Source organism: Ammospiza caudacuta, chromosome 5, assembly GCF_027887145.1.
Source record: "Ammospiza caudacuta isolate bAmmCau1 chromosome 5, bAmmCau1.pri, whole genome shotgun sequence".
Taxonomy (NCBI): Eukaryota; Metazoa; Chordata; class Aves; order Passeriformes; family Passerellidae; genus Ammospiza; species Ammospiza caudacuta.
The window spans coordinates 65,277,139-65,304,043 of NC_080597.1; the positions used below are offsets into that span (position 1 = coordinate 65,277,139).

The 26,905-nt window shown below is 39.2% G+C and overlaps 1 protein-coding gene across 1 annotated transcript in view; it reads left to right on the forward strand.

Moving 5' to 3' along the window:
* RELN (reelin) overlaps positions 1 to 26,905 on the forward strand; it is a 240,566-nt gene that overhangs the window by 64,830 nt on the left and 148,831 nt on the right. The window contains exons 4-8 of the mRNA XM_058805958.1: positions 4,019 to 4,089; positions 12,580 to 12,612; positions 14,233 to 14,311; positions 21,425 to 21,521; positions 25,148 to 25,199. Coding sequence (XP_058661941.1) covers positions 4,019 to 4,089; positions 12,580 to 12,612; positions 14,233 to 14,311; positions 21,425 to 21,521; positions 25,148 to 25,199 — 332 coding nt within the window. The remainder of the gene's footprint in view (positions 1 to 4,018; positions 4,090 to 12,579; positions 12,613 to 14,232; positions 14,312 to 21,424; positions 21,522 to 25,147; positions 25,200 to 26,905) is intronic.

A 26,905-nucleotide genomic window follows, 5' to 3' on the forward strand; every position in this document is an offset into this window, starting at 1 on the left:
TTAGCCTCCTGTCTGTGCTCTCCTGAGCCTAAACCCTCTCTCCAAAATGCAAGAGCATTTTGCTGTTGCAAAATGTTAGCAAGAGCATGTTAGCAATCCATGTAATAAGGCCAGTGTGAATTATGAGATATTTCAACACAAAATGCCAACAGCAATCATTGGATGTGCATTATTTTCTGCTCCAGCCCAGCTCATAACTTGCCTAGCATCACCTGTGTCCCCCACAGTGGTGGGGAAGCAACACAGTCTGTGCTGGCAACAGACCTGATTTCAAGGGGCATCACTGTGGGGCTGGGGAAGATCAATCTCAGCTTCCTACAGTCACTCTGATTTTCCTGGAGCCAGTGTTGTGGATGTTGCCCTGAATTTCCTCAAGTAGAAGCAGCCACTAACCATTAGTAGGTGGCACAAGGTTAAACTCTGCTAGTGCAGGTAAGAAATAACCTCCTTTTCTTTGATCCTGCAGAAAACCCTCTTTGGTGCACCATGAGATGAGGTATTTTACTGTAGGGCACCCGAGCCTTTTTGAAACTCCCTCTCACATGAATTTGTCCCAGTGCCTTCCCTCACCAGGGAAAGGTGCAGATCTGTGTAAGGGCAGAACAAGCACCAAGCATCCTTACTGGCACCTGATTTTAACTCAAATAGTTGTGGTTTAGGGAGGAAAATTCTTTTAAAAGCTGCTGTAATTGATGTATGGGGTTAGCAATGCCTTGAGCTGCCAGTGAACCTTGGCACCTGATGTAGTCTTTTTGTGTTGAGAACTCTTTATTCCTCTGTAAGCTGTTCTTCCCCTCTTGCACAGCCCCAGGCACACAAATAGATCTAGGCTAATGGAAGAGTGAGGTTAATATAAAGAGGAACCTTATTACCTCTAAGTTATTTTTCTTTCAAAGCTCTCACTTACCATGTCAGGATGTACCTCTTCTGGGAACAGGATGGGATGTCTCCCATTTCTTTTGTAATTCTCATCCCTTTGGAAAGATTAATTCCTACTTGAAATTTTCTCTGGGGACATATGGAACATGTGTCTTGCCTTTTGGCTGACTGACACATTAGGTCTGATTAGTCACTTGCCCTGTAGCTGGGAATAAATAGCAGACAATGTCAGAGTGGGACTATAGACTGGTGTGGAGTAACACCAAATAGAAGTTAGGAAGTGCCCTTCCTCTAAGCAATATTTAACTACAGTTAAGACAACACAGAAACTTTTGAAAAAAGCATAACATTCAGTTAAGTAACTGCATATATATACATATATATATATATATATATATTGACATATATATGTCACAAAAGCAAAACCCAAGTTAAGAGTTGAACAATTATATTATGTAGTCTTCATATGAGTGTGAATATAGGAATTGAAATGAGTTTGGATATGTTAAATGTCTTTATAAAAAAAGAATCCAAATACACAATCCTGTCTTGTGAACCTCACCTGTCAGGTAAGAACATCACCAACAAAGAAAGTTCAATACAGAAAAGGTATATTTTGAACTTCTTTCTAGAAATAGCTCAGTTCCTGCATAATTGTGCCGCATTTTTTTCATTTGCTCCATTAATAAAGCACAAATCCAGAGAAAAAGGAGCAGATAAAACTGGTCAAGTGGCAATAGCAGCACCCTCAGCAAGTCTCTGAAGCTGCACTTATGCCCATGGCAAGACAAGCCTGACGTGAGCACGGGCTGCAGCAAGCAGTGCCCCTCCTGCCCTGCTCCCCTGGCCCCAGGGTGCAGATCTCTCCTGCTATGGAACAGCAGCACTTGGCTCCTGGTCTGCATTGTCAAGCAAGGGATGACAGGCACAGAAAGATGCTGATCATTCAGCTGGGTGCTGGCTCTCTGCCCAAATCCCCTTTTTCTCACACGCACGCAGAGATCCAGTGAACAGTGCAGGGTTTGGTATTATTGGTATTACTTGGTGTTTGTGTGCATTCAGACACATGCTTGAGCTCTCCTCTGCATGAGGTCTGTGTTCCAAGGGTTTGCTCTTCTCTGCCTCATAAAGGAATGCTCTGGTTGCCATCACTGTTGTGTACATTCTGAATTGTTTCCTGGGCTGTTGCATAAACAGCATCTCTGAAGTCCTGGTCTACTGCTAATAAAAGTTTTCTTTCCCACTGTCTGCAAAGAGTCCTCTCTTCCACCCTGACAGCTTGGGGGATAAAACTGTTGTACAAAATACCTTCTGTGCCTTAGGTGTGCCTTTTTCTTGTATGTTGAGCCAGGGAACTCAATACATAAAATTTCCACACTGATACACATCTGAAAAACCTGTCTCTTGGTGCTGCATTGGCCACAAAGCTGGCTGTGGGATGCCCTGCCATTTCAGCTGCCTGAGGAAGCCACCATATCTGGTCCTTCTAAAGAAATCTGGGCACATGTTTGATTTTGGAGATTGTTTGGTCCAAATTCTGACTTGCATGACTGAGTACACCTATGTGGTAAATTGCAGAAATCTATGTGATGATCATATAGTTTCATTCCTATTTGTCACAACAGAGCTTAAATGAATTATTTAATTCATAGTTTTAAATGAGACTTGCTCTCATTTAAATAAGAAATGCCTCAGCTCTCTTGCCTTTATGTGCTGGAGCAGTGTATTTATTTTTATTTTACTTTGTACTTAGCATGGTCACTGGTCTTATCAGCAGATATAGAAATGCTAAGGTAGAACTATAGCATGAAGTTCTGCTGTATTTTATGAAAGTACTGAAAATCCTAAAATAGTTGCAATAGGGGACATGGTAGGGAGTGCAACCAAAACCTCTCTAGTGATGTGATCCTGGAACTGTGGCCAAAATACTGGCACTGCCAGGTGAGGCAAGGCTCCAGCTTTACATCTGCCTCTGAAAGTCCAAGGTGGAAAAAACCAGCACAGCTCTCCTTCCTCAGGCAGAGGAAGAGTGTCTAAAAGCCCTAGGAGCATCAGGTCAGCATAGTTTGCATTTCAGGACACACACATTGGTGTAAACAGAGCTTTCCTACACGTACAGAAAGCAAAGCAGATCCCAGAGAAGCTTTCCTTTACTCCTATTTGTATTCTGACAGTTCGAAGATGAGTTCACCCTGGGCATCCACTGTACCTGAAAAATTTAGTATTAGATATGTTAATTTTATTCTTCCTTTTCAGGGTAACTGGCCTAGTAGCCAAGTAAAATAGAATGTATTTTGGTTTTCATTTTCCCACCATTCCTTTCTGGTCTTTTCTGACATTTCATAAGCCAGCTAGGCATGATCCATTAGAGAGGGCACACTGCTGGCTGAGAAACTGCACTCATAAAGGAGCTTTCAGCATCTTACTGTTCAACTGAGAGGCCATTCCAAGAACTTCACATGGATCTGTACTGAGCCCATTAATATTAGTTAGAGAAAGGCTAAAGAACATGTATGAAGAGTGTGCATGAATCTACACAGATATTGGAGGAACTTGAAAGAAATCAGACTTCAGATTCAACACTTGCAAATACTGAGAGGTTTGGAAATCTCTGAGATAAAACTGATGTTGTGAAGTATTGCACTTGGAAAAGAGGGGTTAAATGAGCAACTGGAAAGAAAGTAAAACAATTGCTGCTAACATGAGAGCTCTGTAAGAGAAAAACAAATCACATCGCATTGTATTTCTACCTGATCATGAGGAAGCAATGACAAGTTTTGTGGTACATTACATGTCTTCTAGCTGTGGGTCACTAATGGGAATTAATTATTCTTTAGACAAAACTTTTGAGGCCTCAAATATAGAAACTCTTTGTGCAGCTACAGATACATGTCAAAGACATTCTTCATTACATGCCAGTGATTTTTATTACCAACCAAACCATTTTGGTTTAGGAATTTTGTTTTGCTATGCACAAAACAATCACTGCAAATTATTCTATAAATTTAGAAGACTACAAAAAAGAACACAGAAAGAAAGCAGAATGGGACTTCTGATTTGATTAGTCATGCATAAAGATATACATATACATGTATAAATAAGTTTATATTATTTATTGTTGTCTTTTTTGTGTTCACAGGGCTACAGCTACTCATAGGGGCCAAGTTATATTCAAGGATGCCTTAGCACAACAGCTGTGTGAACAGGGAGGTAAGAGTCACCATAATTCTAAAAATATCTGGCAAGTGTGGTTTTCCATTGTACCTGCATGTCAGTGTTACTCTTCATGAAAGCTATTCTGTAGAAAACCTTGAACCAGGATCTTATTTACATTCCTGAAACTGAGTTTCTTTGGCTCCATACTTCCCATTGTCTATCCAGGAATCCCACTTTTCCTCTCTGCTAATTGTTGGGGAATATACAAAACTTTAAGTAGCATTATACACATTCCTGAAATCAGCCTTAATAGCCAACATTTCTTTTCTGTCAGAGCCACGAGCTGGGTTTTAACCCTCACTGTATTAACTTTAAGCAATATGGCTGCAGCAAAAGCTTTGTTTACTATCCAGCTCACACATGTACATGTAAAAAATATGCCTTCTCTTTTTGTGAAAGTAGGCCATTGAATTTTTGCCTGTCATATCCAACATTTGATCATTTTTATAGCTAAGCAAAATGTTTGACTTACACAAACTTTAAAAATCTAATGTTTTCACAGCTTACCCTTTCAATGAATAACCTAAAAAGTAAATGTCCTGTTGTCATCTGTTGTCTACAAACAGTACTTTGCTTTGAACCTGCTTCTTTTAGTGAGAAGTAGAGAAGGTATCCATCATTTTTGGTACAGGAGAGAAAGGAATTTCCATTTATATCAGCAAAATTCCAGTGATATTTCCATGTGAAAAGAAACAATGAAACATGGGCCAAATTATTTAAAATAAAGATTTTCAAATGGGAAATGTGTTGTGATATTAACCCACAAGAGAAAATCCCATAAAACCCATCTCTTGGGGGCATTGGAACTATAAGGTTGGGGTTTTTTCCTATGAGTTGCAATATGGTTTTTGCAATAAAAAGCTGTTGAACATTATTTCAGGAGCATAACCTGAATTATTCATATAAGGTATCAGTAGTAGCTCTGTGATAATGAGGGGAAAAGATTTCAACTTTCAACTTCAATATTCAAGTTTTACCTTTTGTTGTAGCTCAATGGAAGTAAGAAGAAGGATTCAGAGAGGTGAAAAAATGTCAGGATGTTGGCTGTACTTTGGAGGAAATAGAAATATGTAACACAGTGCTGGCAATGAGAAGGGAGTATCATGGTGATCTGGATGGAAAGTGATTGGGCCAGCCACATGTTTTGCTGTGGGGAAGGAAGAACATTTGGAGAAATTAAGAGGAGGTTAATTAACAGGAGGTTGTGCACCTGTGATGGGAGTGTGGAAGTGCAGTGTTTCAGTGACTGGTGTGTGGAGACCTGGAACAGAAGTGTTGGCAGGATCATCATTTGGATGTACTGAAGAGGATGGGGAGGGTATCTCACACAGGCTGCTTGCTGGATGGATGTGGGTCAGGAGTGGAAAAGTGAATATGCAATCAGCATAAAGTGACAAAAACCAGAAGAGAAACAGATTAAATTCTCCAAGGCATAACTGCAGAGTGAGCACCCCACAGCCAAAGGCAACCTGGGGCAGCCAGAAGAGGTAGGGAAGGGAGAGGGCAGTGGGAGTCATGTTGATGGCAGTGACTGAGAGCTGGCAGTGACCAGGATGGTGACAGCTGTGCACAAGCAAGCTGAATGGAAATACACAACTGTCAGTGTCAGAGCTGGCAACATGGTCAGGGAGAATATGGCCAAAGCAGCAGGGTTTCTCCCTGCTAAAAGAAAATACCTTGGTAAGCAGAGACAAGCTGGTAGATATCCATCTATACAGACCTGACGGTCCTTCTTCAGACATTCTGTTCACTGAGATTTTAGTGGGAGAGCTGACAAAAGAAATTTTTATTCTTTCACCCTTCTCTGCTTTACAGTTCTGCAGTTTTGGAGCATAACCTAACCTCAGATCAACATTTTAGCAACACTTATGTTGGTTAGAAAAGTAAGTCCTTATGTTACTGTTTGCTGTCCCTGAGTTCACAGGAACTCTGCAGAACAAGGAGAAAATAGAATTGTGGTATTTGTTGTATTCAGAGTATAAAGGATGCTGAGATGTCCCAGTGGCTGCTGAGCTGTGACAATCCCTTTGCTGCCTCCTTCTCCCATCCACAGCCATGTCCTGCACCAGCTCCCTGAAAGGGCCTTCAGCTTCCCTGCCTTGCCACAGTCTCCCACACCCTTACAACTTTTTTTGTTTCCCATGGTTTTCCAGCAATTCCCTTTGCTTTGTACAGTCACTCCAGAGACATCCCTGCAGTGTGTGCTGTCACTGCAGGGTCTCTGCAGCCCCTGGGTTTGGCTTAGCCAGGATCACCCAGAGGTGCTGCTCTGTGAGCATGGACAGCGTGTGCCAGCTGTAGCAGTGAGCAGAGTTCCCTGCAACACTCATGTACAAGATCCTCAGTTTTTCTCTTGGCTCTTCTCCCACATTTTTATCCTCACCATGGCTTCTCCCCCTTGGTTTCCCAGCTCAGACACAGTTTCCTTGACTTGGATATTCAACCACTGCATTGCCCATTACCCTTGCTCCCACCCCTTCCAGGCTCTCCTCTGCCTTTTTGTTCTTATTTCTTGACCACAGTGTGCATTGCATTAATCTCTAACCACTGCATACTATTATCATCCTTATACTATTAGAATTAATTTTCCTATTCAAAGAAAAGAGGCTTTCTTTGAAGTGGACCTTACTTCATTTATTCAATTTTCATCAACACCACTCATGTAAACAAAGGATTCTTTCAGGAAGAATTAGTGAATTTATTTAGATGCAAATATCATATTAATATATATGCAAAACAACAAGGTAGATTGACATAAATGAGGTTTTATAGTCTGTTTCTAGCCCTAAACATTACTATACTCAAATCATGCCCTGAATGATGTGACATATTAAATAAAGAAAAATAAAACCACAGGGCAACTTCAGAGATTTATTACAGGACATGTTCTTAATAAGCATGTTCACTAGAGGTGGTATCAGACTTCCTAATGTTTAGTAAAAAGGATATACAGGAAGATGTGAAAGTAGCAAGGAATCTCAAAAATCATGTTTACTGTGGTTGTCCACCCTCAGATGTACATTAATAAATCCTGATAGAGTTAATGGAACTTGTGCAGTAAAAGGAAAGTGATTTTTTGTATTTTGAAGAGAATTAGAGGATGATAAAGGGTGGTGTTAAGGGATGGCAATGCCACATGTATAATGTAAATGTAGTAAGAAATGATGCTATAGGGGAAGACACCAAAGAAAGTAAAATAATTGCTTAAAAACTCTGTGTTCAGAATATAATACATATTTTAGGAAGCTAGGGAGAGCTGATGTTTGAGAGCTGATCTAAGCTTTAAATTTTATGAGAATTAGACTGAAGAAAGGAGACATAAAAATTATCATAGAAAAAGTTCATCTAGAACAAACAGGAAAAACCCCAACAGAAATAAAAACTATATAAAAGAATCTGGAAAGGGTAGCTGTCTTGTCAATGCTTTTAAGGATAAATAAGGATCATAATGAGTGATTATATGCTTGACAATAAAAATAAATTTAATAAAAAATATATTTAATTCATTGTAATAGTTAAATAAATGGAAAATAAGGTAAGGTTAGTATTGTGCATGTTGATTCATATTTATTTCTGAGAATATCCTGAGAATTGGTCCAGACTGTCTTGTATTTGAGAACTTTTGCCTGAATGTTTGTGCAAGACCCTTTAGGTGCATTTTGTACCTTGTAAAATTTAGGAACACTTTGGAAAAAAAATGCAAACCAGATTTCAGGATCTCAGGTTTGTATTTCACAAGCTCTCAGAGCAGTATTTGACAGAGCAGAGGACTGGAGAGTAGAGCTGGTGTGAAGCTCCTCAGTTCATGTTTTAGCAAGAATAACCCAGCCCTTGGGCACTGCACTGACTCTCCCTGGGGATGCTCAGCCTCCATCATTCAATAGCAACTTGGTTTACCAGTAGAGAAAAGTATTGGAGGGAGTCTAAATAAAAGCATTTATTTCCCTTTTTATCTTCATCTGGCTGCTAATGACAAGGAGATTAGAGTTCATAATCTGCAAACAGAAGACACCTCTCTGCACACCTCATTTGTCATGAACTGATGAGCAACAGCTGATGGCCCCTGGCTGTAGAACTCTGATCAGTGTTTGTCTGGGAGCATGCAGGCATTTGTGTCACTGTAATTCACTTGCCCTTCATATTAAAAAACCCACAAACTTCAGAGTTCTGAGAAAAAAAAATATTTTTAGTGGGTTTTAAGAATATTTTCTTATACTGGATTTTCTATCTATACCTATACACAGTCTTGACCCCAGAACTCTATGGAATATGACTGTCAATAGAACAAATGGATGTTTCTGTGTTTAATTTGCCTTATGCTTGCTCTTTTTAAATTTGAATGGGGACTAATGTTACTTAACAGTTGACTATTACCATGTTTAATGATTTTGTTTCTTATTTTTTCACTGACAACAAGACCACCAACAAATAATTTCTTTCCTCCTCACATTCCAGTTTCTAGAAGATGGCATTCCCTTCCCACTTATTTAATACTTCTCTCCCTTCCAGTTTAACTAAAAAGGGGCATATTTAAATTGGCTTAACCTTTCAGCAGCCTTATTTCATCCACAGAAAAATTTAACCTTTTACTCCAAAACATTCCTCCATTCTGCCTCATCCCAGTGACACAGAGCCCTACAATGTCCCCATTGACTTTTGAATTCCCCATTAGCTCCCTCAAGACTCTCATGCTTTCAGTTTGGCTGTGGCCTTTCTCTCTCTGAATTTGTATTGCATCCTTTCTTGTCTGCTTTTCCTTGCCAAAGGGACTGCCTTGTAAGACAAGGCAAGCACTCTACATTTCCTTACATTTTCTCATATTGTATTTGCTGATACCTCTGAGATTGTGACCTCAGTTGAGCTCTGCTTCCATTCTTTGCTCAGTACAATTCATCTCTTGTAAAGCTCTGTATATACCCATGGTGCTCGTTGAAAATCAAATAATAAATTCATTTACTTTACTTTTTAAAAAGGTACAACATTCTCATTCAAGCTAAGATGCTTTTTGGAGCCACACAAATACTGGGTTTAAATTTAAAACCATCCAACTATGTGCCTAAGGAACATCTAACAAAGTGAATAATGGTTTAAAATATGAAGTGAGATCGTCTTTCTTTTTCCCTCTCAGTCTGAAGTATTGTATAATTCCTTTTAAATTATAAATTTATATCTTTGCACTGCATAGCTACTCTGCACTGTAGCATTCCTTTTATCTTTGTCAAATTGTACAAAAAAACTTCATTTGGCTTGAGCCACACTGTATGGCTTATGTAAAAATCCATGTTATTTTAAAGAAGTAGTTCTGTAAATTGATTAGAAAGGTAGATCTGAAAATATTTTAAAACAACTACTATTTTTACTACTAATATTTTAAAAAACTATTATTAGTTTTGTGTTTTGTTTTGAATTTCTATTATTTGTGGGCCTTAAATACAACACTTGAAGATCATCCCAGTGCTGTTTTGCAATTAAATATAAAATGTAATACAGAAATTATTTATAGAGAGAATAAAGTCTATTTTTATCACTCACTGAATGGTACCCTCACAGTCTTTTGTCATATTCAACTCAGGAATTTGAATTACAATCAGAATACCTGAGGCAAAAATACCTGGGCTTCTTAGATCCTGTAAAGATTTAGGAAACCTCTCCCCAGCATAAAGTCTATACTTGTAACAACAACCTTTTTGTCTAACATGAAGTGTTTGCTTAGTTCCACCTCTAATTTTTAAATGATTGATCAGCAGCATTAGTATGGACCTGCACCATTTCCTTCCTTTCATTCTATTGGTGAGCAGTTTTGGTGTGCAATGTACTCTGCATATGGTGGAAGAGCCATTTCAGGAAAAAATCTCAGATCCCAAGTCTGTATTTTTTAATCACATAAACAGCCAGTTTTATTAAATAATGATGAAGTCAAAAGAGTTTTCAAATGTAAAGATGCCAAGTTTGTGCTATACCTGTGCCTTTTTGCTGAATGCTGGAATTTTGCATCATTTCATTCATGACTGTGTGTATCCTTGGCTGGAGAAAGCCTCTTTCAAAGAGCCATGCCAAACAGCCTGGGGTGAATGATAACACAGCCCTCCCTTCTCATTTGGAGGTCTGAACTGCTCTCCTTGGAGAGGGTGGTCTCTTTCATCTGAGTTACTTTCAAAGGCCAATGAAATTTGCTTGGGCAATTGGTGATGTGTCCTGACCATGCTCCTCACAGGTGAGACTGGCAGGATGGCTCTCAGCCACCCCTGTGCTCACAGCAGATCACCCCTCAGTACTGCCCTGGAACCACTGAGAAGGGAACATCAGGGATAGTGATTTTACTTTATACCTACCTCTTGGAACAGGAGTGTTACAAATCCCATGCCATAATGTGCTTCTTTTCCTGCAGGCAAAGTACAGAACAGTTTGTGTTGTTCAGTCTGGGAAATAATTCAGTTAGTCCAGTTTGATCCATTTATTTGTGCAAATAATTTTTAAATGGTTTCTGGTAAAATTTACACATTCCCATTGAGAAACACAATACCTGGGGTTCCAAGGGAAAAATGCAGTTTTCACTGTAGGATTCAGCAGTGCAGTCCAGCACTATTCTGGAGACAGTGCCAAGATTAACATGCAATAGTTGTATTTCTCCAGATTTTGTACCAGCATGATGAGAGGTCTTGGACACTGCTAGAGTCATTATTGGCATTTCTGCTAGGGAAGACAAAGCAGCATGGGTGAATTTCTTGTATAAAAATGGAGCAAGTTAGCCATGAAAAGGAAAAAATATTTCAGATTTCTGAAACAAAACCAGACTCTTAAGAATGTCTTTTCTCTCAGTTGCAGTAAAGTTTTCTGTGAAGGTTCTCAGTTTTTGTGTGCAAATATATGCATGCATACATACCTATATATGCCTATGTATATATGTATGCATGTACATGTGTGTGTGTGTGTGTGTGTGTATACTCATACATATATATGTATATATACATATATATGCATATGTACGTGAGGTTAGGGGAGAGATATATATGTACACATATATGTAAATATTTATATGGTTGGTGGATGGTGTGAAAAGTGTCTCTCCTCTAATTGGTAAGTCTGTTCAATGGAAGTTTTCTGTCTAAGGTAAATTCAGATTGCTTGCCATCATTTTCTGGTCTGCAGATACCTCATTTGTTGACTGTTCAGTCTTCTCCATTGCCTACTTCTCCATGACGTGTTGCAGTTTCATTAGAGAATGGCATGGCTCCTTGCAAATCCAGTATTTAAGGACTAAGCAGGAAGAGAAAAACAAAATTCTTGAGATTTGTATTGGACTTTCTATTCAGATAACTATGCGTGAGAGCTGTACACAGATTGCTGCATTCATTTTTATGTTTATTTTTAATTTGTCAGATGTTATGACAGAAATTGCAGTAATTCAGTATTTTTTTGCAAATATGCTGAAGAAATCAGGAGTACTGCTACAATTTAGGTCAGCGCCCAACAAAAAAACCACAGAATCATCAAATGAATCCTGGCTTCAAAAATTCTCCTTTTTTTGGTGGTTTTATTTTACCAAAGTCCAAAAGACAGCTGGAAATACAGATCCATGGCGAGGTACTGATGGACAATTAGGTAGCTGCTTCCCAGGAGCTTGGGTATATGCACCCCTTTGGCCTTCATGAAAGAGATGTAATCCACTTTGGATTTAAGATCCAGCAAGGCTATGGGTGTGGTAGCTGCCATGGAGTATCCTACACACTGTGTGCCCAGCTTCTAGACCGCCACAAATATTTTTATGTAGCTGTGCCCTTTCAGATGCAGTCTGGTTCCATTTGTGTGGTGCTACACCAAGACTCCTTTTGCAAAGTGTTGGTAGAAGGTTACTCAATGAAGTTGTGCCATTTCACACACTCCCCATGCAGTGTCCTTACAACATTCTGGTGTTTCTTGGGAGGCAGAGACCTACTGGGGAATTGATCAGCATTGCCTGCAAAAACATGCTTTGATATAAGTGTTTGATATTGTGATTTGCAGAGTTTATCTGTTACTTATTGCCCTAGGAATACTTGGATTACTTCTCCCAATAATTCGCCCAGTAAAATGTTGTTCAGTGTAGTATAAAAGATCAAAAATGGCAATTTTTACCTCTCCTAGACTATTTCAGTTGTTAAGCCTAATTTCCACTTTGTCAGCCCTTAAGCTATTAAATCTTAATCCAAATTATCTCATCATTCTAGACTTTAATTGATCTTTTTTACTATACTGTAAAACGAGCACCGACTTTCATTTATTTCAATGCTTATTTTAATTAAGAGAACAATTATTTTTGTTTTCCTATTATATTTTTTGTAACTTTTGGGGTCTGTCATATTTTTCACAATTAAACTACTGAGATAGCTGATTTAGGAGAGAATATACTGTACAATTTGTTTTAAGTTGAATTGATATTTAATGCTGCAGTTGAGCCCTGTTGATAGAAGATATTCATGCACTGTGTGTCTTTGTTTTCCACAGCCCCAACAGAAGCTCCCTTACATCCTCACCTAGGTAGGTGATTTGTCACTCTTACTACTTAAACTCAGAATCATTGACTTTATTACATTAAAAAATCTGTAAAGTCACATTAAACTAGGTCTGGGGCATTCAAATAAAAATGGGATTCATATGAAGTTGAATGATTTATATCTAATTCTGATTAGTTGTTTCTTCATTGTGGTTTTTATTGCTTTTTATTGTCTTTGACTCCTTGCAGTGTGAGTATATCATGCTGCAGACATTTTGGTCCTAGTTATGTATTAGAGCATCTGTTTGCAAGAGAGTCAGAACTGGAGCATCCCTGCTATGAAAACAGGCTGGAAGAGCTGGGATTGTTCTGCCTGGAGAAGGGAAGGCTTCAGTGAGAGATTAGAGCCCCCTTAAAGGGGCTGCAAGAAACCTGGAGAGGAATTTTTTCCAAGTGCTTGTTGTAATAAAACAAGGGGGAATAAGGGACTTTAAAATGAAAGAGGGCAGGTTTAGATTAGCTATCAAGTCGGTCAGACACTGGAATAGGTTTCCAGAGAAGCTGTGGATGCTCCATCCCTGGAAGTGTTCAAGGCCAGGTTGGATGTGATTTTGAGTGCTCTGGCATAGTGGGAGGTGTCCCTGCCCGTGCCAGAGGTGTTGGGATTAGATGATCTTTAATGTCCCTTTCCACCCAAACCATTCTCTGATTCTGTGCCCCATAACCGTCAGTGTGGGACAGCACCTCACACCAGGGCAGGGTTGCTCTGAGGAAGGTTTTGTGCCAGTGCATCTCCACAGTGGACCCTGGAGCAAGGCACTGCTGCTCCCTGCATCCACCAACCCTTGTGCTGCAATTGGATTCATCCAGGACAGATTCTGGCATTCTTCCTCAGGTTAAATAGTAGGCCACAGTTACTTCATTCAGTTTGTGGAAGTATTTGTAGAGAAGGATCTGTCTAACACAATCACAGGTGCCAAAGTGTGGGGATTTTAAGTGAGTTTATTGGTCACCATACATAAATGAGACAGTTCATCTAGGTGGAATATTGGAGTCCAAAGTTTGCAGAACAGCGGTGAGAAATATTTGCATAACATAACTCACATAAGTTATGCATAACATAAGTTTTGCATAGCATAAACATAAGTTTATGTTCCTTAGATGAGTTGACCTTTACTGCCAGGTCTTCTGACAGCAGCAGAGAAATTCCAATGAGCTCATGGATTTTTGCTTATGAGTTGTCAAAATGTATCCCCTGACTGCAAGATCTGCAATACTCTCATTAGGACTTCTCATCCATTCTTGTGCCCATGTTTACAGAATCTGGATTTGGAAGGATTTTTTTCTAAGTATTCAGAAAACCAGCAATTCAGAACAAAACTTCTTAAAAGATTTAGTGTGTACTTGATGACTCTGTCTTTCCATACCCAGCACACTTTGATGATGGGGGCACTTTTTCATTTTTTGTGGTACTACGATCCATAGTAAGGAAAAAGCCCTGTAACTAAGAAACCCTGGCTTTTATAAATAGCTTAACCTGAAAAGCAGATTTTTAGAAATATAAAATGCATTTTACCATTAATTGCTTTAGGTTAGGCAACACTTAGAAAGCATGGGATGATTGCACTGGATTTTTTTTCTGTACTACTTTGTTTTCTTTGCAGCTGAAATGCACAGTGACAGCATTATCCTGCGAGATGACTTTGACTCTTACCATCAGCAAGAATTGAATCCTACCATGTGGTGAGTTTCTGCACTCCTTTACAAGCATTTGAGCAAATGAAAACATTTATTGAATGAGATGAAGTATGAACTAAAGTGTGGGTTTGCTTCATTAGGACATAAATATTTTGGTTAATTAATTAATTCATTAATGAGTGACTGAGAAATTCTAAGCACATTGAAGTGGGTGACAAATTCTTGTTGATTTCAAATTTTTAAATAATCCAAAAATAGAAAGACTAGAGCTGAGCTCAGTGAATATTTATGAATGAAGATTTTTGGTTTCCTGAAAACACAGATTTTCATCAAAAAGGAGAAGAATTTCAATAATTAAACTTTGTTGTTTCATTTTTCCTTTTAATTTCATGTTGCACATGTTTTTGGTGAAGCTAACTATAGCAATAATTCCTTCCAAACTGAAAGGAAGTGTTTCCAAATGGTTTAAAAAAACCATAAGATAACCCCCCCGAAAGCCCCATCTGGAATTAAATACCTCTGTCTAATATTCATGTGATGAAAATGTTTGAGGTTGAATTTCTTTTTCCTTTTTTTTTTTTTTTTTTTTTTTTTTTGGTGGAAGACACACTTTTTCAGGATTTTTGTATTGTATTTGTATTGCATTAGAAGGAAAACACTTCTCTGTTCTATACAGCAACTTTGAATTGCTAGAGTTTGGGGGGTTTTGGGATCCCTGACTTTGGTCATTCACATTATCACAATCTGTGTCTGAAACAGCCAGCACAAGATGTTATCATTCTTTAACCAGTGGAAGCTATGGGAGAATCTCAACCTTCCCATGCATAACAAGGCAGGTACAGCTTGGGGCAGGTCAGGCAGCAGCTTTATGAGCTGAGAGCACAGTGAGAGAGCTCTCAGACACCATCTCTCCCTCTGCTCCCCCGTTCTCACTCAGCCGAGGGACTGCAGAGCCCCAGCCCCTGCACTGGTTCAGAAAACAAGGGAAGAACTGAGGAAAAACAATCACTTCAATGTCAATAAAGTCAAATATCAATCCCTCGGAGGGGTGGGCTCCCTAAGGCACTGCCATAGTCCTGAGTTGCCCATCAGTAAATAACAGGACAATATGGAACAATAACTGTTGGAGGAGCCTACAGGAGCAATCCCCCAGTGTTCCCTTAGCTCCAAAGATGGGAGTTGGAAACAGTGGCAGACTGTTGGCTTTTAGTCAAAAGGAGTGTTCTTTTAGCAAAGATGACTCTTAGACAGACTTCTGAATCGTAGATATTAATAATTTTACCACCACAGTGATCATAGACAACCATTTAATATGAAATATGTGTACAAGGTCCCAGAAGAGGAAGTTTTACATCTCTCTTACTACAAAACTAATTCTGTTCTGCATACTGAGGGTATAAACAGTATAAAATACCCAGATAAACACATCTCTTGGTCTTAATATGAAGTTTTGAAGGTTGGAGCCTCCTTTTTTAATATAAGATTTTTTCTGAGTTTTCTGTTTCTTTCAATCCTATTTCATAAATATAATGAATTTATTGTTTTAATTCATACAAGACAGAGAAATCTATTACTGTGTTAGTTTATCTTGTTCAAATAAATCCTTGATGAGAATTTTAGCACTTACCTGCATTTGTCAGTTAATACATTCATTCTGTGACATTTGACTTCATTTTCCTTTTTATTAAGGACTGTCACAACTTTCCATCTGTGCAGATCTTTCACAGATTTACCATCCTATGTAAAAATGCTGTAGTTTACAGAATTTTGCAGATATTTTTATTTTGTACATGCTCATTTTAACAGGTTTAAATGTGTGCCTGCAATTTTTGCTCCTCTTTTTCCTTTTGTATCAGTTCTTTAAATGTTTTTTCTGGACTAGAGGCATTAAGGACGTGTGATACTATAACAAAAAATCCCATCTTTCTTTATGGTATGGACAGATCAAGGACTCTTAATGGGTTGTAGAATAGCTGCCAAGGTAGATAGCTTTAGCAGCAGTGTGTTAAATGGACTTGAGTGGAAGGAAATGAGGAGAGGCATTATTTCCCTGCAGATGCCTCATAATGCACAGAGGACTTGTCTGTTGGGAGCCTCCATAATTTATTTATCCATTGCTCTCAACTTTAAATTCATCCTTGCTTATAGAAGTCTCAGCAGAAAAATATCAGATTAAAAGAGCCCCCAGTCTTCTGCTCCTTTTGTTCCCAGGATGTGGATTTGGTCTCCCTGGAATTAACTTCACCACCTTGCTTGGTGAGTCAGTGCACAGAGGTGGGTGCTAGGGAGAGAGTCCAAAAACTCACCACAATCCTGAGGCAGATTTTCCTGTAATAGCACAAAGCCAGCATTTTCAGCAATGCTAAACAGTGGAGCAGAAATAAAAGAAAACCATAGTGATGTATCATGAGCTTTTCAGCACAAAGAATTTCTGCAGTGGCTCTGCCTCCAGTGAAGGCCCACTTAGCAGCAGAAAGCTCATTCTCATTTGATTGTCTAGTGGGAGTAAAATCAGGGATTATTAACAGTTGTTGCCATCCACCCTAAAATTGCGGGTTTTTTTCCCCTGGCAGCTGCTAAAATCCCATCTTTTCCACAAGCAATTGCAGTGAGTGCTGGAGCAGCATTTCCAGCTCTGCTCAGGCTGCTCTGTGTGGAGCAGCTGCCTCGTGTGCCCCACAGGGCCGTGCCATGGGGCCACTTACACCCAGCCACTCCAATTGTTTCTGAAGCCATTATTTGTGTGCAGATGAAAAGAGAACTGCTTGTATTTTCCTCCAATCTTTCCTTCCCAAATCCTACATAACACTGGCTTGGAAGTGATTAATATTTTCCCACTCCTCCTGCTTCCCCTTTTGGCATGTGCAGCTCTGGCAGAGATGTACCATACAAGTGCACCAGATAAGCAGCTCACGTCCCCTCTATGTGTCCAATTTTATGAGTCCCAGCAGAGCCTGTGTGTCACTCCATTGCTGGGAGAGCTCTCACATCAAATAACTATTTTGCACAAGGGCACTGTATGATTTTGAGAGTGACTGCCTGCTCTTTCAAATGCATTGTAAGACACATCCTACCCAGCGGCCATCTGTTTCTTTGGAGGCTCAGAAACAGGGAAGGAGTGGATGCAAATGTTTTTGGAGCTGCAGGAGGAAGAGAAAGGAAAGAAAAGTCACAGCACCACAGTTCCTTACCTAAAACAAAAATTTGATGACTGAAAGAAAACAGGAGGAATTGCTAAAGTGGGAAAGGGACAGGGAGAGAGGAGGCAACAGGAGAGGACACATCCTTGTGTGAACATAGATGAAACATAGAACAAAGAAGGAGGATTTCTCTGCTGGGAATGCAGGAATGGGAGCATTTCGTCATTTTGGGGGGAAACCACCCACTATGAGAATCTTCTTATGTGGTGTGTCCAACTAATGTTTATAATCTTTTCTTGCAGTGTCCAGTCATGTCAGAATACGGTCATTCCCAAAGTCCCCAACCATAGGCAAAAGCCTGCTTACCTAAGCAAAGATTTCCCATTTCTTGGGTTTTATTTGCCACCAACCTTACAAAGAGCTCTTGTCTTGTGAAAAATATGTTTCACACAATCATAAGTGTCCAATGTCTTATGTATCTGGCATGTACCAGCTGTGGAAGTTAAGGTGGGTAAGTGATTCCCACATCATCATAAATGCAGCACCAATGTCCATGCTCAGCCAGCCACTGCTGACTTGTTGAACTAACCAGAAGTGCATTTGTCAATTAGAAAATTGAAATGATACAAGGGATTAATGTCCATGAGACTTTCTGAAAACTGACAGGACACTGTTAAATCAGAAAGCTCAGGAATGAAGGAATTGACTGATTTCTTCAGTAGGGAAAGGGAATCTGCACCAGTACCACTTGCCAGGGAATGGCTAGATGAGTAGAGGTTCAGTATGTGTAGTATGAAGAAGACTGTCTAGGTCATTGAGCATCTATTCCTGTGACCATATTGCCTCCATGTAACCTCATAAACTGCAGTGGAGAGCATAAAAAAGGTGCTAGATAAGAACTAAACCAGGCTAAACGAGAACAAATATTTTTTAAATTCTGTTTAATCCTATGATAAATAATCTAATGTTAAGAAATGCATAAATTAGTAAAGAATAAATGTTGGCATTAATGCATGTTTCCTGTATAAAACAATTTTAATAGTAGGACTGGAGAAAGCAGGGGATTCAGTACATTTAAAGGAGAAAGAGACAGTACAGAAGTGTTTTGTTGGCTAAACTCTCCTTCCCAATTTGATGTCATGTTTCATCTCAAAGCCTATCAGCACACCAAGCAGCAGTCACTTACAGAAGGCACACTTGTCAAAGATGACATGAAGAATAGTTGAGCATGTAAAATCAATCAATAAGAAACAGAGATTCTCTTGGTCATCACTTCTTCATGGCATATGAGAAATGGACAGGTACAGTGATATTTCCAGTGGCAAAGAGGTTGAGGAAAGCTTTGTGACAGGAGAGAGAGGTCCTAAAGTGGTTTCCAAATTGCACTAAAACTGTGGGATTAAACTTCAGAAAGATTTATGTTTTAAAATCTCTTGGCAGTTTGAGATGTTTATCTTCTTTATGGTTCCGACATCACAAAAGACATCAGTCAATATAATATCCACATACTCAGGTATTGTAGAGGGAAAAGGAATGACGAATAGGGGTGAGGAAACAGCAGATGTTTCCCCCTCAGCAAAGTGAAGAACAATAGCAGAGAGAGGTGGGACTGTCTAAGCCAGGGATGAGAGGGATGGCAGGTCTGTGGAGAAGTCATCTCGATAAATGCGACACATGTCAGCAGCAGCAGCGAGGACCAGCTGTGAAGAGAAAGCTGAAGTGATTTTAATGTGCTAAGATTTTAGACCAGGCAGGTGAGAAAGATAATGTAGAAAGCTGCACCCAGCCAGGGCAATTAATACTCTCTTCTGTTTGTATAAATAGAAAAGAAATTAACCTTCCTGTCTGCACCAGAAGAGGAGCAAATTGGATCGTTTCTAAACACGTAGTACTATGACGATGATCTGAGGAGCAGCAGATCAATTATCTTGCTCTTCATGCATTCTTGTCAAGCTAATGAGCAGTTTATTGTCAAAGGTAATGCACTTCAAAGACAGCACAAAGATTTGAATCAGGATTACCAACAGCCATCCAATTTTGTATGAGAGGAGTCATCCTAGAAAAGACAACCGATGATTAAACTGCTGTATTAGCAGGACAGTGTTGCTGGATTTCCAGACAATATTTCATAGACCCCATTACAGAAGTAAAACAGATTAATAACTTTTTATCTGTTGAAATATGAGAATTAGAGAATTAAAATATCCCTTGGATTATGTAGCCTGACCTTTCAGGAAGGACTAAGTGGTCCCTACAAAGTATTCAGGGCAAAGTTTTCCTGCCATATCTGTCTCTTTGCATGTATCAGGAGCCCAGGTAGACGCTCCACTATAAAATTCAGAAATGTAGGGGCATACAATGAAAATAATTTTCATAACAGCCAGAATCCTACAGAATCCCAGAAATTCTTCTAGTTCCTGTCCTTCTGCTCTTCAGTTGTCAGAACTTCAGGATCAAGTGAAATTTAGATAGCAACAAAACATGTCCCTTGTGAACTCTGCTTCTGTGCTTTCTCTAAAAGTACCACTTTATTCACTTACATGCTCTCTTCTTGCCTTTTATTGAGAAATAAAAGTATTTGCTGACTGTGATTTCTGTAAGTCAATATTAATTCACTGATGTTGATTTGAACTATACTATTTTAATTGCTGCTTATTCAAAATCCTAAATGCTATCAGTGTGACTTGCTGAATTACTTCAATGGCATGCTCATAGAAGAAAATCAACTCAAACATTTTGATGTCTGATGTTTTTTCTGGAGTAAGTGTTTCCCTGGAGGTTGGATGTTTAAGTTGAGCTTTGGATGCCCAAAGGCAATGTTGGCCAGCACCTTTGCAGGCAGCTTGTTGGGGACCAGGAATATATCCAATGTTTTTTGAAAATGTGGACCTCATGCCAAGATCTGATACCCTAGCTCCAGAAGGTGGAGGAGGCAGCCCTTTCCCTTCGTTCTGCAGTCAGGCTTCCCACAAAATCCTTCAGATTGAATTAAGAAGTATCAGGACATGTGTAATTATTTGTCTCTGCAGCACTTACCAGCCTGATATTTTCTTCATAGTTTTTCCCCTAAAAGGTGAGCAGAGAGGCAACTCTGTTACTAGGAACATGGAATATGACAAATACAAATAGAAGTAACAGCAAATGCCATGTTACACTGCAGCCTCAAGCCTGGCTTTTGGGGAAATAACCCTGCCAGCACGAGAGGGGATGATCCCAGCCGCTTGTCCTCAGCTGTTCGCTACGGTAACTCCATGATGGTGGATTTACTTATGGTAAATCAAATGTTCACAAGGATTTTGTAAGAAGAGTAGCTTCAGGGTATATGATATATGTAAGATTTCAACTTGTTTTCCCATGGTGAGATGCTTTGCATTCAATGAGCAGGGACACCCCACTTTAGAGGAGGGGCAGTCTGCAGAGAGCCAGCACTGAATCACCAGGGCCTTTCACAGGAGGCAGTTCTGTGGCAGTGTTCACAGGGGACCCAGGAGGAGGGAAGAGATGAGGATCTGACTCCATGTTTCAGAACGCTTGATTTATTATTTTATGATATATATTATATTAGAACTATACTAAAAGAATAGAAGAAAGGATCTCATCAGAAGGCCAGCTAAGAATAGAATAGAATAGAAAGGAATGAATAACGGTTTGTGTCTCAGACAGAAAGTCCGAGCCCGCTGACTGGTATTGGCCATTAATTAGAAACATCCAGATGAGACCAATCACAGATGCACCTGTTGCATTCCACAGCAGCAGATAATCATTGTTTACATTTTGTTCCTGAGGCCTCTCAGCTTCTCAGGAGGAAAAATCCTAAGGAAAGCATTTTTCATAAAAGGTGTCTGTGACACAGCTCCAGTGGATCATATTCACAGCTGCCCTACCTTTGTGTTCAGCACCACTATAACAAACAGCCCAATCTGAGCAGCAAGACACGGCAGCCTGATTTTACAGTTTACACAGTCTCAAACACCCAGTCTCTGCTTCCCCTTCTGACCACGGTGTGCTCTCCCTGCAGGTCCGAGTGCAGTAACTGCGAGGTTGGGGGGCACTGTGGAGTGATAATGCACGGCAACGCTGCCACCTTCTGCGACCCATACGGCCCCAGAGAGCTGGTAAGTGAAGGCTGCCCCTCTGCCAGGGCTGGGGGCAGGCTGGGGAGCTGTGCCAGCTGCAGGGATGTTGGTGTTTGAATCAGGATTACCAACAGCCAGAATGTTTGGGATTTAGCAGAGATGCTCTTGAGCAAGGTGATCGGTCCATACAGGTACACCCAGAAACATCCCAGTGTTTTAAACAATAGATGCTAACCAAAGGTTATTGCAATAGTTGCAATAACCTTTGTCCCTTTGCACGGGACAGTCTCTTGATCCATCATGTATCCAAGTCATTTAAAGTATCTCTGAAATACTGAAAAGTCAAGGACATAGAAGCGTGTTTTCAAACTGGCATCATTCTCTTTTTATATCCAACAATTAAATAGAGACAGGGTTCATTTTTCTTTTATTATTTTATTAGTCTTGTCCCGTTTTTTCTTGTCCCTGTTGACAAATGTTAATTTGGTTGTTAAAACACCACTTGTGAGCAATGCATCCTACAGACTTAAATGCAGCCTGGAGCAAGCACCTGCCAGTCTCAGGGAAGTGCATGTAACAGATTGAGTCATGATGAATGGGACAGAATTAATTTTGTTGGGGGTAGTTTGGTCATAAAAGTGCTGTAAGAAACAAGTGCAATTTGCATTAACTTGAGGTCATCTGGGTGTGGAAAATGAATTGCAATACATAAAGCAATGGCCACATGCTGATGCTGAGCTGCTAGCTGCAATGATGTGCATGTAAGAGGAGCTTTGGAAAGAACTGAAAAATTAAAAGGCCAGATCAAAGCCCATGTAATTCAAAATTAATTTTCATGTTTTCAACAGTCTTCTGAATGGAGGGAGAGGCTGATTAGAGCTATTTGAAGAGCAAACATGGAAGAGGGCCATAAAACAGAAGTGGTTTTGGCCAGGCATCTTCCCTTCATTTCAGACACTGACAATTCTTTTCACAGGGTTAATTTTACATCCTTAACTGGGAACAGAATGACACAAATGCAATGTAGATATTGCTGATGTGGTGCATAAAAGTCATCAACACATATAAAACTAATTTAGAGATTTTACAGATAAAAAAGGATTTCCCTTGCAGCCAGCTCCAGCCAGGGAATCCTGTTAGGGATGTTAAATGGCCTCTCTGCTACTTTGCATCCTGTTTAAATGTGCTGTGCTAACTGCCTTGAGAATGCCTGCATTGGTTTATGTCCTGTGCAAAAGGGAAATCACACCACTGGGGTATTTTTCCCACTTTTTACATTCATTTTTAGCTGTAGTGCTGAGTATAGGTAACACTACTTGGAAAAATCTATTTATGACATTTAACAAACCCAGGGTCCCAGCTCTAAGGGTTTTGAACTGTCATTCATTAGCTGTCTTCTCTCTGCTGATATACAATTAAGACTACCCTTAGTAATCAGGAATTGGCTTCAAAATCCAGTCTTGGACTGCATTTGTCATATTGATGTGTGGTAAAGTAGCACTACCATAGCATCAGGAATTAGGAAAACTTTTGTTATGCTAACAAAGTGGTGTGATTAAATAATGATCTGAAAGAAATCATCATGCTTATAAACAGTTACCAGCCTAAAAATGAAGTATTTATAAATATTATGGCAGTGCTGCAGAAAAAAATCAAACCCTTGTCCAGGAACATGCTAATGGCTTCACACCATGGATGAGCACAGGAGTGCTCAGGCCAGAGGTGTGATCTAGTTCTATTTTTGAGTATGGACATCCATTTAAATGCCTACTGTCTTAGAACCAACCTGTTCCTCATTTGTAGTTGTTTTGGCAATTTCACAACATACCTCTTTCTGTCACAAATTTTAATACCTGTTTCATTTCTCCATGAATTTTATTAATCCTATTCTGACCCTGCTTGAAACAGATCATGAAATCTCTGTTCCTGCTAATGGCTCCTGGTACATGAATTATTGCTTTAAAATACTTAGTCAAGAAAAGTTGAATTTGCAAAATATTTTCCATCAGCAGCTCTAACAGCTGCAGATTTGCTACCTTGACCTCCTTCTTTCCTCCTGATTTCCAACAGCCACCTGTTACTGCAGGCAGAGGGGTTTGAATACCAACTGTCTCTCTCTGTGGGTGAGAATTTACTGCTGGCAAAATCCTGAAAGGTGTATAGCATCAGAGATGCTGCAAGCAAAGGAAAATATCTGCTAAAGGCTCCCTACCATACTCTCTGCAGTGTCTGAACTAAGCAGTCCTATGCAGAATTTTGCAAAAATGTTTAGTAAGTCTAGTGCTTTATCCCAAAGCATTGCTGAAATGATTCACAGCACAGTCGAAATCTGCATGAATGTTTCTTCTGTGATAACTGATATGTTTAATTTCTTGGTGATATGAGCTCCTGAACCTCAATAAAGGTTTTGTTTTCAAACTATAACTTGCACAACATAATTAACTGAATGAAAGATAATATAATAGGTGTTCTTAACTCAAATCAGAAAGTAATTTATCATTTGGCAGGGGGTGATACCTAATACTGAATCAATCCTGGCAGAATGACTTAAATGGGAATGTAACTTTATTTTTAAAGTCAACACATATAAATGCAGCTTTCCTATTCTTGCTTAAAAATGAAAATTATCTGTTAGAACAAGTAATCTTTTTATCAGCTAATCTTCAATGCATTTCAGTGAACATGCCATTCCTTTATATTTATAAGAAATTCTTTTCTGTATGTAATATGTATGTAGAAAAGAAACAAATCACACCAAAACCTCACACCAACTCATGCAGATCTCCATCCATTATTTTCAAAGGCATCATTTAATGAATAGCTCAACTAGGTTGAGCTGGCACTGGAAGAACTCCAGTCCCTTTTGTTCTTGGATGTCTTGCTTGTTAAGTGGCAGTATTGTCAAATACAACTTTCAAAATAAATTGAAGACAATTAGGTGTCCTTCACAACACACTAGGGCTTTTTATTTTGTAGCATTTTCAGGAGAACCATTCTAATTTGAACTACTGAAATATGGAGGCATTCAAAGAAGGGAGAAAGAGAGGCCTCAGAGGAGGGTGGTTTGCTGAGTACAGGGTGAGCTGCTGGTGTTTCTCTTTCTTTTTTCTCCATCTCACTGGATGTCAGCAGTGGGCAGATTCTGCTACAACACTGTACATACCATGTAGTATCACCAAGTGTTTTTGTTTCCTTTGGTGTGGAATATTTAAGTTCCATTGTTTCCTGTTAATAGTTTATTATTTTAGGGTTAATAAATGTTATTTTTAGTATTTATTTATGATAATTTTTAGTCCTTGCTCTGTGCTGGGAAAAGCGAGAACTGTTCCATACACTAAGCTGACTACAAACCACATCTTTTCAATCTTCTAAAGAGAGATCAAGCGACCCTGCTGAACATAAATGTGATTATTTTTTTAAATTCTTTTCTTTGGTAGAAATTATTATGTTGAAAAAAATTCTGGCTTTGACATATGATGATCTTTCAATAACCAAAATGACATAACGAAAATATCCACGATCACTCAATCTAAAAGGGTTGGTGATTAACAGTCCTATGCACTGGAGATGTGGGTGTCTAGAGATTTTCCATGCTTTAAAGAAAAACAAGTGATGAATGTATTGTTTTGCTCATCTAACAAAAACATTTGCTTCTCTTCCCATAGACCACCACTGGCCTTAACACAACTACTGCATCCGTGCTTCAATTTTCCCTTGGTAAGTTTAGATTACCCTTTCACTCAAGAAAGTGCAAAAAGTCCTTTCTGTAAAGGAAAATGGCCCTAAAGTTCAGGGTTACCTTTGTGGTTGATGTTAGACTCAACACAAGGGATTTAAAAAATCTTTTTAAAACTGCAGTGTATTTATTCATCTCCTGACATGGAGCTACTGTTTTAAATTTTGGAAATGAAAAGCTTCAGTGGATACTCTGATGAGCCATGTATGAGTTCTGGTTTTTTTCTCCTGTTTTATATATATAAATCTTGATGTTTAGCATTATAATTTCTTGCTCTTTCGCTGAACTGTGATTATTGTTTCTAAAAAAAAAAAAAAACAAAAAGAAGGGTTTTGTTAATTAACTCCCCAATATATTCCAAGTTACACCAAGGCAAGGTAGTGCTGTTTTTAACACATTTCTACAAAGAGAATAGGTAGGGCAGATGAAGACTAAATGCTATTAAGTCCATATTATCAACAGCATGGTTGTATGCTGTATTACTTAGGATACTGCGAGTTATTGCACATTTCACTGTGCATTTGTGGCTATAAATAATGCTAGAGGCTGTGGTTGAGGGCGAATTTGGAACACACCTAATTTGTTAACTCATTTCTCAGTGTTGAAAATATGAAGAAAAAATGTTCTAGTGATATAAATGGTTCAGTAAAAAAGCAAGCAGGAAATGCAGCCTGTTTTCTCTGTAGACCCCTGGATATGTGTTTCCAAATCATATTCCTATTTTTAAAAAAGTAATTCTCCAAACCTATCTCAGGAGATGTGTGATTAAACTCTGGAAATCTCAGTTGAAAATAAGAACAATCATGTAGCTTGGAAAACAGCTTGGGTTTTTTAATGGATTGGAAATCAAAATCCTAGAAGGCTCAGAAATACATCATTTAAATTTGTTTTTTACCTGAAGTTGTTCATTTGGGTATTGGAAGCCATCAGTACCTACTTCTGACTGCAGTGTTAATATATCTAAGGACTGGTATCTATCCTTTATTTTGAATTACTGTTTTTAAAAAAACAGAAAAAAATATCTCCAATCCTCAACTAAATCAGTCCATAAATATTGGGTACCTGAGATGAAAACCAGCCTGCTGCTGCCCTGCAGTTTCATTCAGACAGCGGAAGGGCAGCAGCTCGCTTGACCCACTGGGATGTGTTGCTCACTGACAGAAGCACAAGGAGATGTGACTTCTATAAAGCTGCAAGTTTGCAATGATAGAGGAATGTCACTTTTCATGAAAATTGCAAAAATCTATTTTGGATTATTCTAGCAAAGACCCAAGGTGGTTAACAGCAGGGCAAGGTGAATGGGCTGGCAGATGTGTGTTTGCTGTCACAGCCCAGTGCCTGGTGCCTGCTGCAGGTGAGCTGCAGAGCAGCGCAGGCTGCCAGAATGCTCAAAATGAGATTTGATATTTCACTAGGAGCATTTGTGCCTGTTGGATGGGAAAGGTCAAATAAAAAAGGGGTAAGAAAAGGCTGAGCAGGAAATACTCTGTATGACAGGATTTTCATGAATATACCTTAAGAATGCCTGAGTCCATACCAGTAGGAACCCCTAAAATCCTCAGTATGATGGAGCAGAGAGGAGCGGATGCACATCGAAGTAAACCAAATTTCAGCCTCCAGTTGAAAATGTATCATGTTTCCCCATGTGCCTGTGATGAGTTTGAAATACAATGCAGATTGGTTTGTA